General features: G+C 38.6%; 1 protein-coding gene across 1 annotated transcript in view; it reads right to left on the bottom strand.

Annotated features, from left to right (window-relative positions):
* Positions 1-12,655, bottom strand: part of Capza2 (capping actin protein of muscle Z-line subunit alpha 2) — a 42,330-nt gene that overhangs the window by 24,435 nt on the left and 5,240 nt on the right. The window contains exons 2-3 of the mRNA XM_059257398.1: positions 1,340-1,403; positions 495-546 (exon numbers count right to left, since the gene is read on the bottom strand). Coding sequence (XP_059113381.1) covers positions 495-546; positions 1,340-1,403 — 116 coding nt within the window. The remainder of the gene's footprint in view (positions 1-494; positions 547-1,339; positions 1,404-12,655) is intronic.

The following is a 12,655-nucleotide window of genomic DNA, read 5'->3' as shown; positions in this document are numbered from 1 at the left end:
ATGCTTATGTGGCAAATGTTTTATCCACTGAGCTGGTCCACAAGTTGGGACATTCTAAACAACTCAAAGCAAAGTAAGTGAAACAATGATGTCAATGTTCTTCGGTTCAAAAGTCTTTCAGAAGATACTGAATCAGAGTAACTTGAAGGCCAATCAATGATTTAAAGTATATATCTGCATTTCACAGATACCCTCCCGTGAGTTCCAATGATCTCAAAGGAACATTTAGTTTTGAGAAACTATACAAAGAATATGAATGATGTTATGTAGTATGTAATATTGTGGCAAATATACAAAGAGAATTTTATTTCATATTTGTCCCTAACTAACTTCTCAGTCCAACATATATATGTAAATGTGAATACTTACATAATTAGTTACACAAACTTTACTGCATTTCAGAAACTCTATGTCAAGGATTAGTGCTTCACTATCACCTTTATAGTATCTTTTCTTTCCCAATCATTTTAGTTACGGAAACATAAAATACTTACTGTGCTGCTCCTTCCCTGAGAAGATTATCATTATTAAGCAATAACCGAACATCTGCAAAACAATATTATGTTTTATATATTATTATCTTTCTGTTTGAATATTGCAAGGAGTACAACTTGTTTTATCTAGATATTAACACCTCCATACACACAAGATCAAAATATTCTAATGACCAATCCACAAATGCACACCACAGTATTTAAAAAAAAAAAAAAAAAAAAAAAAAGATTTTGGCTAGGTAATAGAAGAGGAAATTAAAAAAAAAAAAAAAAAAAAAAAAAGAGCCAGTTCATACAGTTGCTGTAGGCAGATATACAGTACTCCAAAGAACTAAAGATAAATTGTGCCAAAAAATGGTCTGATATGATTTCCAGAAAATCCTTAGCACTATGTTTCTTAGTTTGACAACACAATTACACATTTCAAATGAGTGTGGTCTATAGAAAACATAATTAAACAGGCAAGTTTGTGAGCAAGGGGCAGCAACAAGCTTTCTGTCCTTCCAGACTCTTGCAAGGACAGAAAAACACTCCCACTTTCATTAACTTCTGGTAAGTTTCATTTCCTTAAAAATAATACAATAAAGTTCTTAAAAGAAAGAATTAATACATCAAGCCTTAGTGTTACAAATTAAACATATCATGGGGGCTCAAAATGGTTCAGCTGTAAAAGTACTTGCCATGGTAGCCTGACAACCTGAACTGGATCCTCAGAACCCATGGTGGAAGGAGAAAACCAAGTCATGCAAAATTGTCCTTTGACCTCTACACATACATACACACACACACACACAAATAATAATAATAATAATAATTGTAAGTTTTTAGATATTTTAAAGACTTACCATTAAAAACCTCATTAAATTCTCCAGGAGGGGCATGAATGATGAATTTTGCTGCTATACGTACCTAAGACAGAAATGAAGGCATAAATATCACAGTATACATTCTGCTAAAATAACAGAAAAAACAAATCACTATTACATAAATTCCAAAGTTCTTTAGAGACTATAACATTTCTACACTCAAACACAAGTTTGTTGTTACTATTTTAGTCATTTAATATAATTGCACCATACAAGCTAAATGAAGGCAAAATATTTAACTTAATATAGTTAAGTATTTAAAGCTTTATACAGATAAACATTTTCTTACAATTTTACTTCTTTTAAACCAAGTAAAGAAACTTGAAGAAATCCATATGTGAATAAAGATAAAAGTTAGGTAGGTACACTGATGACAGGTGATTTACTCAAAACTAGGTACAGTGCAGGCAAACATTTCCAAAATACACAATACCCCGAATGCTGAAAAACTTCTGGTCCTAAACACTTAGAATCTTTATCTAGATACACAATTCTATCAGCAAACCTATACGAAGTACTCTTGCAATTTAACAGATGAAAACAACAAACAAAACAAAACAAAAATCTAAGCAAAATATGTGAATGGATACTTCACCAAATAGGATAAGCACAAGACATACACATATATGAAAAAGTATGCTCAGTGTTCTTCATCAGAATATGGATAAAGAAATCAGAAAATACTACCCCATGGAAAACAGAAAGGCTAAGACAAAAAGATTGCAAGTGTGGGTTCAAGCCAACTGGAGCTCCTTACAATACTTGTAAGAATGTAAAGCTGTACAACCAATATGGAAAACATTTGGCACTTCTAATAGTGTTAGGCAAATACCCTAAAACACAACAATATCATTCCAAATTATTTTACACACACACACCCTTACATTCACACCAAAACTTACTCAAAATTGTTCACAACTGGAAATAATTTATAGCCCAAACATCACTGGACAAATAAACTGTAGTACATCTGTATAATGTAATTACTTAGCAATAAAAAGGAACTAGGATACATGAAACAACTTGAATTAATTCTAAAGTACTACACTGGATAGAAAAGAGAAGCTCAAAAGGTTAGTGATACTCTTTTAAGACTTTATGCATACAACATTCAACCTTAGTACATATGCTCTTTAACCGACACTGGGATTGCACTTCCAATAAGCACCCCCTCCCCCTTTTTGGTTTTTCGAGACAGGGTTTCTCTGTGTAGTTTTGGTGCCTGTCCTGGATCTTGCTCTGCAGACCAGGCTGGTCTCGAACTCATGGAGATCCGCCTGGCTCTGCCTCCCGAGTGCTGGGATTAAAGGTGTGCGCCACCGCTACCCGGCTGATAAGCCTGTTTTACATTAAAATATTTTTTAATTATTTAATTAATCTTATCCAAACTGCACAGCTCCCCTTGCACAGTACACTATAGTGTTCAGCTTACTATCTCTGTGGTTTATTGGGAGGTAGGGACCAGTCTCAGAAGCACATCATACCTATTCCTAGCCCAGGAAAAGACCTCGATTCACAATCTGAACTAGGGTTTTCACTGAGCACATACTGCCTTTGCACCATCAAAGGTAAAAAACTGAAGGGTCCCATCTCAAGCAGGGTTGTCTCTACGGCAAAGGAGACTGGGTAACAATTGCCAGTTTGGGGATGGGGTGGGGAAGGGAATAACCGGAGAAAAATAAGGAAAAGGAAGAAAATGAAGGCATTTGAGTAGTACCAGATTGTGGTGGTGGGTTTATTACTTTCTACATGTTAAAAGTCTTCAAGGAAAAGAGTATACTTTTATTGTATGCCCATTTTGAAAATAAAATTGTTTCTTCACTTAAGAATATTCCTAAACGGCACATTATATAAGCAGGATGTGTCTGTGAAATTTCCTTCTAAATATTTATATGCATCCATCAGTACTGCTATCAGTTTTGGTCAGCAAAATTTTGGTTTTTTTTTTTTTGTGTGTGTTTTGTTTTTGCTGTGGGTGACTGTAACTTCAGAGATTCATAAATGTCCAAAGAGCTGAGAGTTACTATTAGATGCACTGCTCTAAACGGAACATCTGCATCACTCCCTCTAGGCTCAGAGAATAGTAAAGAAGGGACAGAAAGATATAAGAGCCAGAGGTGGAGTGTTGTAGACCGCTGTCCTCCAGGCATGCTTGGTCACTCTACTCTTGAAATCTCAAGTAGCTGTGTTGCCTTCCAAGAGCTACATAAACCTGGGTCCACAAACATTCCTTCATAGATGGAGAGAAGCTAATAAGGCCCCAGCCCTCCCTGAGTATCTGTGGGCTCTTAATGGTTGCTGAGGGAGGAAGAGGCATTGTCTTCAGTGATGCAGCCACCAATCAACTGTCCAAGCTCCTGTAAACTGCCTCTCCCTCACCCATGACCATGCAAGCAAAGGGATCCTTGGAAGGCAGTGAAGTGAGGTTTATATGCAGGCCAGGCAAGAGAAGCATGCTCTAAGTGGGAGAAGCAGCTATGAAAAGCCTCTTGTAAGTTCCAGATTCAAGGATGGTACTAGACAAGGTAGAAATTACTTGATTAGTGGGAGAGCTCCTCAGCCCTGTGGAACCCAATTAACTAAAATAACAGAGACAAGGTGTATCCCCAGGAAGCTGAGTGAGGAGGTAATGATCACTTTTATCTCTCTCTCTCACTCACTCACTCTTCTCAACCTCCAGTTCTACGCAGACAAATTTGGACAAAAAGGTGCAGCCTTGGTGTAGGAAGTGACTGTTTTCCCTGATACCTTTTAGGGGCACACAATTCAGCTCCTCCTCCTCATGCTAGAAGAATTATCTCCAGATGCCTCTAGAAGGCATACAAATGCTTTTATGTCCTTGACCTAAATCCTGCCAAATTCAGCAATTGGTAGGTTACCATAGACAACACACCTTCACCTGCAACCACTCCTTTACTTATTAAAAAATATACATATGTACAAATTTTCTTTATATATTGAGATACAATGCACATAATCAAATGCACAGTTCAATGACTTAATGAATGTGCATACAGTCAAGTAGACAACAGAATTCTATCACTGTATAAACCTCCCTTATATCTCTACCCAACACCACAGACACACAGACACACAGACAGCCAGACAGAGAGAGTACGAGGGAACAAGAGAGCGAGAGCGCTTAGTCTGGGTTATAGGACAAAAAAAAAAAAGGTGCTGAGTCTTATCTTTACTGCTTATCTGAGACCCAGCTGAAGTGTCTTCTACCACAGCATCCCCTTTCTTTCTCTCTCTCTCTCTTTTTTTTTTTTTTTTTTTTTGAGACAGGGTTTCTCTGTGTAGTTTTGGTGCCTGTCCTGGAACTTGCTCTGTAGACCAGACAGGCCTTGAACTCACAGAGATCCGCCTGGCTCTGCCTCCCACATGTTCAGATTAAAGGCGTGCGGCACTGCCGCCCAGCCTCACAGCACCCCCTTTCTAAGCAGCAATGCCTACATCCTTCTCTGCTCTATCCCTGTGCCTTGTTCATTCCTCTTGGCCCTGTACTCACAACCGTTTCAAGGACTGTTTTCTCTGGGAACTCTTGTTCAGTGCAGACCACTACTTGGGGCATCGTTTATCTTCAACCTCTATTATCATGCTGAGTTCAGTAAATAGTCCATAAATACTGCCTGGTTAGGTGGATTATGTTTCAAAACAATTAACTGAACCTAACATTTCTTGAACACTCAAAAATTATAATGGTGAATTCCCAAGGTTTCAGCTTAGCAACACCTAAGGAATGCCAGTTACTCTGTTTGCTGGGGTCTTCTAAAGAAACACAACAGGACACAGATAGATACAAATGTATTATGGGAATAGGTTCTTGTGGTTATGGAAGCTTGAAAGTCTCATTCTTTCCAACTGGGAATAAAGCAAACCAGACTTTGGGGAGAGATTTTACTTCATGGTAAAACCCATTATTTGTATGTTGTGGTGGTTTAAAATCAAGCATGTCCCCCATATGATCATATATTTGAATACTTGATCCCTATCTGGTGGCACCATGAGGAGGTGAGACATGTCTATATGAAGTATGTCACAGGCTTTGGAACATATAACCTCACCCTGCTCCCTTTGTGATAAGCCAGCTTCCCGCTCCTGCTGCCCTGCCATGATGGACTCTAGCCCTCTGAACCCATAAGCCAGAAGAAACCTTTTCTTCCTTAAGTTTCCTCTGGTCATCACAGCAGCAGCAAAGTAACAAATACACCTGTTAAGCTAAAAATGAAGGAAGGGGGAGAAAGGCAAGGGCAATGGATCTAATTACTGTGCTGTGCTTGCTGAGCCTATAACTGCATCTATTATGATTATGTCAACTGTTTAACCTCCTCCCTCCCCAGGTGAAGAGCTGTCAGAAAGCATTAAAATGAAAGTCTTAGACATGACCACAGCTAACAAGTGAAAACTGCATGTTAAAAATAATCAAATATTTATTTTATAAGCTTAAGACTTGAAGTAGTTTTTAACATTCTTAATGACACATGCTACATACAGAGCTGTCAAAATAAAATACTAATACCAAGTAGTATACATTTTACTGATACAAATTAGTAGTTAAGCTTTGCTATGTTTGGTTGTTTCTAAAAAAAAGTATATACCTCTCAGAATTTGGCAGTTTTATTTTTACTTTATACTGTGAAAGCAAAGGTGATTTATATATTTTTTTGTTTTATGGACTTATTTTCCTCTTTTATTGTACTATGCAACCAAAAGAGCCTTCCTTCTCTTTTATCCAAACAGAATGATAGGCCTAAAGCAGTTAACACTAAGGACCGGAAGGCCAAGGGAGAAGGCTGAGAGTCTCAAATTCTACCTGGATTATACCAACTATGCCTGAAATATTTAAATCTGGACTTTGAAATTTCACAAGAACTTTACCTTTGGATTTCTCATATGCTAAAGTAACAAAAATGTGTCTGTTAACAATGAAAGAACATATCATCTTCCTAAGATACTGTGGTAGTTCAGTCATTCAAGCTAAATATCCATACCCATAAAATAAAAAACAAAAAAGTTTACTGTACCAGTGACATAGCTCAGCAGGTAAAGGCCCCTGCTGCCCAATAGTGACTGTTTCTGTTTCGGGAGTCAGCAAGAGCTCTGATTCTATCTGAGGTCCATTCCACATTAGAGTATTAATGTCTAGTAGTATAAATGCAGACCAAAACGCATGGCTAAAGAGGTCTGATGCCCTAGTGGAAACTTACACTACTGTACAGCTAAAATGACATGACCCCAAACTGCCTTCAAAATATTTATGTTTATACCCAGAGACAAACTGCTCTCAATCCTTAATCAAAGAAGGCTTACTTTGCAGTAAATGGAACAAACGTACAGCCCCATGCCTGCACAGATGCTGAGAATAAAGGATGGTTGTTGGGGGGGGGGGGGGGAGGAGACAGGACATAACGTAAGAGCTGGAAAAGAGGGAGACGGGCTTGGAATGCTGTCTTCAAAGTACAATCCAGCCTTGACAATCATCAACTCACAGCAGCTGTGCCTACTGGCGAAACCTGCCCAACAACCCGCTTCAGATGGGGAAAGAGATCATGGTCCCTACCTCTTTCTGCTGAACAGCTGCAAATGGATTCTGGAAGAGGAGATACATACTACCCAACTGTGTACCCACTGGTGAGTGTACCAGGCTCTAACAGAAAGTTCCAAACCCAAGGTCATACAGATGTCTCTAGTTAAACTCTGTAGGACATGAGACACAACAAAGCAGCCACAGATTTAGGAAATGATATCTGTAAGGAGGAAGAGGAGTTGGCAGGGGCGAGAGGGAAATAAAAACAAGTTCGGGGAAGAAAAACCAGAATGCAATGTATACATGTATGAAATTGCATGTAACAAAATTTATTTATAGAAGCAACTACCCCCAAAATTGCTAAGTTTCCAAGCCCTCTTCTAAAATCCTCAAAATCTACCACAGATTTACATAAATACAAAGAAAACCAGAGGAAGATTTTTGCCTGTGCACTGCCTTGTCTGGATACTTTGGTGCTTGGTAAACAGCAAACCCTTTGATATTTGTTGAATAGTAACACACAAGATACAAGTTACCTCTGTTCCATACTGGGTCCTTAGTAGTCACTTTGTGTTGAAAAAAATCTAGTACTAATGACCTCTCATTTATTCAGAATGGCCAGACGTTATGGCGTGACTGTGAAATGCTCCCCACAGGCTCATGTTCTAGGACCTGTTTGCCCTCTGTGGTGCTCTGGATCCTCTTCCTCAAGATCAATCAGTGGACTAGTCCCCTGATGGAAATAGGGTTTACTGGGAGGTAGGGGCCTAGCTGGAAGATATCTACAGAGTGTACATGGGGGCTGTATTTTGCCTCTAGCATTTCCTTTTCTCTGCTTCCTGTCTGCAGGGAGGGAAATGAGAGCCTCTGCCACACGACAGAATTTCTAGCAAACTCTGTCACTCCTGCTGAGATGGACTACTTGGTGCTGCAGCTGTCAGTCACCCATGCTCCCTCCTATAAGCACCACCATAAACAAAGACACACCAAGCTACACTGGAGTTCAACTGTTTTGTTGCTTCGTTACCTGTGTCCCGTCTGGATTGAATAGACATTTGCTTACACCCTTGTATTACAAGAAAAGTCATAAAACAACATGTGTTAGTAGAGTATTTGTGTTTTTTAACATTTATTTACCTCCGTGTGTGTGCGCACATGTGTGTATGCACATATCACAAAGCATACGTGGAGGCAAAGAACAGCTTTCAGGAGTCTGTTCTTTCCTTTCACTCTGTAAATTCTCTATAAGTACGCGTTAGGAGAGTCGCCATGTCCCTAGTCCTAGGATCAGTATTCTTAAAACTACTCTCTAATGCAGACATTTCCACACTACATGTTACTTTCTGTGCACCTTCCAGTGTTACGAGGATGGTTTATGTCTATGTACTTCTGTCGTTTGCACTGCATTCACTTCTATCCACCAACACTCCTTCCCGTCCTGCCAGTCAGACTTTGTTCAAACACCAAGTGACAGAACACAAGGGTAAAAATGAGAATCTGATTCAATTCAATGGTACCCATGTGCAGTTGGCTTTTTATCAAAATCAACACAAATTCTAGAGATGCTTTTTTAAACTCCCATAAACCTAAATTTAAGTAATTTATTAAATTTATTTTTGGTGCTGACAATAACTCAAAGGCTCAAGAATTTGTTATTGAGTTCCTAGAGCATAAACCTCAATTTTTAAAAAGTGAAATATAAGATGAGGTATTTTTCAACTTTTATAAAAACCTGACCATTAGATAAAATAATGTATTTTTCATAATGCTTTTACTATTGTTTTTGTTGTTGTTTTCCAGGACAGGGTTTCTCTGTGTAGCCTTGGCTGTCCTGGAACTTGCTCTGTAGACCAGGCTGGTCTTGAACTCAGAGATCCACCTGTCTCTGCCTCCCGAATGCTGGGATTAAAGGTGTGTGCCACCACAGCCTGGCTGCTTTTTTTTTATTCTTTATTTATTCAAAATGAAAGGCTGTTCATGGAACTGCTTTCCAACAGAATATCATCTTCCCATGAGGATTCTGGAACAAAAGGAATCTCTTGGTAGGCAGTGTTATTAGCTTCCGCTGAACTTTATCATTTCTGTAGGACAGCTCTCAAATCTTTCTCCTGTAGAATCTCAAGACCAAGATCCATTTTCCAAACAATTACCTACTAGAAATTAGCTATCCAAGTGCCTCAAAGACGCCTTGAACCCTTGCACCTAAAACACTTATTCTGTTCTTGAACAAATTACTAGCACAGATATTTCATTCTGTCCCCCTCCCAGAGTCAATCAACAGATATCTCTTGTTCAAATCCAATCCCCCTTTCTCTGACTCCATTCCAGTGAGATCTGACCTTTCTGTTTCTAAGCTGTTAAGCTGTTCTGCTTCTAGTTTCATCCTTCTTAAAAATTAGTTTGTCATCTTGCCAGTGGACCAATATTTTTCATTCAATACGTATTCATTTTCCCCTACTTTAAAATCATTGAATGGCTCCCCTTTAACAAGTAGAATCAAGTTCTTAGGGTAAATAACATGCAAGGTTCATTCTTCCAAGATGGCAAATTTGACACAGACTTTTAAAATAAGACCTATGTGTTCCTGTAAACATACATTTTCTACTTTTTAATACTTTCTTCTTTTACACTTGCTCAAGATTTATTTTAATTACTTACTTATTTTTGTCAGCTAACTGTAGCCGTTTTGATGAGGACTCCATTTCCTCCTAAAGATAGGAAGCAATGCATGTAGGCTTGTGAACACATAAACATATAACAGCTAGGTAGGGAAAAACAGAACAGCACACCAGGTGGGGGCCACACAAAGGTGGAAGCAGGGGCTGTGGGAGTAAGCTGATGCCTGGTTCTGGAGGGTGAATTGCCTTGTTCAAGTAATTGGATGTTTGGTGGGTAACTGAACCTATCAACTCAGATACACAGCAAGTGTGTTTGTTCACTGTGAAGAAGGTAGAGGCTTGGCTCAGACTTCTGTAAGGGCAGAGTGGGGAGAACTCGTTTAGGCTGTTCATGACACAAATGGTAGAAAAACTCAATTTTAGGCCTTCATGCATTTTGCTACTTTATAAGAATTAGAGTTGTTTCCCACAACTCTCTAAAAGTTGTCTATGCTTTATCAAGAGCTACAAAGAAAATAATAAAAAACTTTTCTGAAGTTCAAGCCATTTAAATGGCATATTACCAAATGATTATCAATGTATGTTTATTATGGACTAATTCATTTTAATGAGGATAGTTAAGGGGAGTAACGTGGTTTTTAATTTTCCTTAATAATATCTTGGATTATATACGGTAAAGTGCCTGGAATATGCAGATTCAATTATTTCTTTTCTTTCTTTTTTTTGGTTTTTCGAGACAGGGTTTCTCTGTGTAGCCATGGCTGTCCTGGAACTCAAAGATCCACCTGACTCTACCTCCCCAGTGCTGCTCACGAGCTAATTCAATTGTTTCTTGCTACAGCCCTGGGCACTGCTCTTTCTTAAGTCTCTTTACATCTGCTATGAGCACTCTGCTGGTTACAGAACACAATTTCAATAACAACACTTCACCTTTTCTGTTTCTCTCTTCCTCTTATCCTTCAAAGCAAATGTAGGTTAAACATTTCTAATCCAAAAGCCTAAAATTTAAATGTTCTAAAACAGTATTTTTTTGAGTACTGAAACAACACTCACAATGAAAATTTCACACCATAAAATTTTATTGCATACACCAAGTTGTTAAAAATATTGTCTAACAGAGCTGGAGAGATGGTTAAGCAGTTACGAGTATGTAATTGCTCTTGCAGCAGACCTAGGGTTCAGTTCCCAGCACCCACATCAGGTGGCTTACTGCCTGTAACTCCAGTTCACATGAGGTAGCTTACTGCCTATAACTCCAGTTCCAGGGGGTCTGACACCCTCTGACCTCCAAGGGCACCTGCATATACATGGTGCATATGAACTCATGCAGGCGCACACACATATACATAGTAAGTATTTTTAAAATATGTATTGTATAAGTGGCTGGAGAGAGAGCAGTATGTAAAAATGAGTGCTGCAGAAGCACAAGGACATGGGTTCCATCTCTAGGACTCATATGAAAAGCTAGGCTTTAGGATGCTTATCGGTAAATACAGCGCTGGGAAGGCAGAGACAGAGGCTCTGGGAATCCCTGGGCAGCAAGCACAGCCCAAGTTTCAGTGAGAAACACTGCCTAAAAACACGCTTGATGGCTCTAAGGAAGGAATGACACCCAAGACTTATTTCTGGTGTGCACGTGTGCGCACACACATACCATCACACCAAATCAACACACCCATGTATGTAGAAAATTATTTTCAAGCTATGTGGACAAGGTACAACAAAACAAATGCCTTTCCTAATTAGAACTAGATCTGTACATGAAGATATCTCATTATCTATGTACAAATACTCCAAAATCCAAGAAACCGAAATCTAAACTCCTCTGGTCCTAAGCATTTTGGGTAAGGGACAATGAACCTGAATAAATGAATGTGGAGAGAGCTCTCAAAAATTATTTTCGTGGATTTCCAACAGAAACACTGTGAACTAAAATATGCAATAAAAGCCATTATCAGAGAAGCTTCCTCCTGCAGCAGATGGGAACAAATATAGAGACCCACAGTCAGACATTACCTAGAGAAAGACCTTAAAACAGCCCTAAATGTCTCCATCAAACCCCTCCCCTCAGAGCTCAAAGAACCCTGACGAAGAGGAGGTAGAAAAGAGTGTACCAGCCAGATAGAATGGAGAACACCAAGAAAACAAGGCCCTCTCAATCAACATGATCAAAATTCATATGAACTCAGAGACTGAAGAGCCTACACGGGTCTGCACCAGGTCCTTTGCATACATACTAAGATGGTTTCCACTTCACTATTTTTAATGGGATTCCTGAGGGCGCGAAGGAGTGGATCTGTTTCTTGTGCCTTCTCTTGGACCCTCTTCCTTTGTGTTAGTTTTCGTTGTTTTATTTTATTATTATTCCTTGGAAACCTGTTTGTTTACTAATGAGAGAGACAGAAAGGGAGGGAATCTAGATGGGAGAGGAGGTAGGAAGGAACTGGGGAGGAATAGAGGAAGGGGAAACTGGAAATCAGAATATATTATGTGAGGAAAAAAAATCTATTTTCAAAAAAAAATTCAACAAAAAGTCTTTAGCCATTAAATTAATGGTTAAATAAAAGCAAAAATCATATATCTAACTTTCAAAATACACTTTGTGAAACTGAGGACCCAGGCTTGAGATACATAAGTTTAAGGCCATGGTTAAGAGCACCTGCTGCTCTTGCACAGGACTTGGGTTCAATTCCCAGCACTTACATGGTGACTCACAACACATAACTCCAGTACCTGGGATCTGAAGCCCTCTTCTAACCTCCTGAGCATCAGGCACACACCTGGTGTACATACATACATTAAGGCAAAACATTCATATACACAAATTAAATCTAAAAAAAAAAAACCTAAATAAATCAATAAATAAAACATAAACATTAAATTTGTGAAATTTTTTGTTTTACATCTATGAGAACCTCACAGAACCTGTTATGAGTGGTCCCAAGAAAGTAAGACCCCATTTTCTTTGACAAGCATGAATCTCTTGTGATAAGTATGGCTTTAGGCCACTGAGCCAACTTTAAATCAAAGTATGAATTGTAAGTATGAACCAAATTCTGTTATCATGCTTTTAATCTTAAAAAAATTTTTCATTCTGCTATTTCTGGACCTGTGATTTTACACTGAAATGCAAGATTCTATTCTTTA

The sequence above is a fragment of the Peromyscus eremicus genome, chromosome 3 (assembly GCF_949786415.1).
Source record: "Peromyscus eremicus chromosome 3, PerEre_H2_v1, whole genome shotgun sequence".
Lineage (NCBI taxonomy): Eukaryota > Metazoa > Chordata > Mammalia > Rodentia > Cricetidae > Peromyscus > Peromyscus eremicus.
The sequence above is the reverse complement of the archived record's forward strand: the minus strand, read 5'-3'. Positions and strand labels throughout refer to the sequence as shown.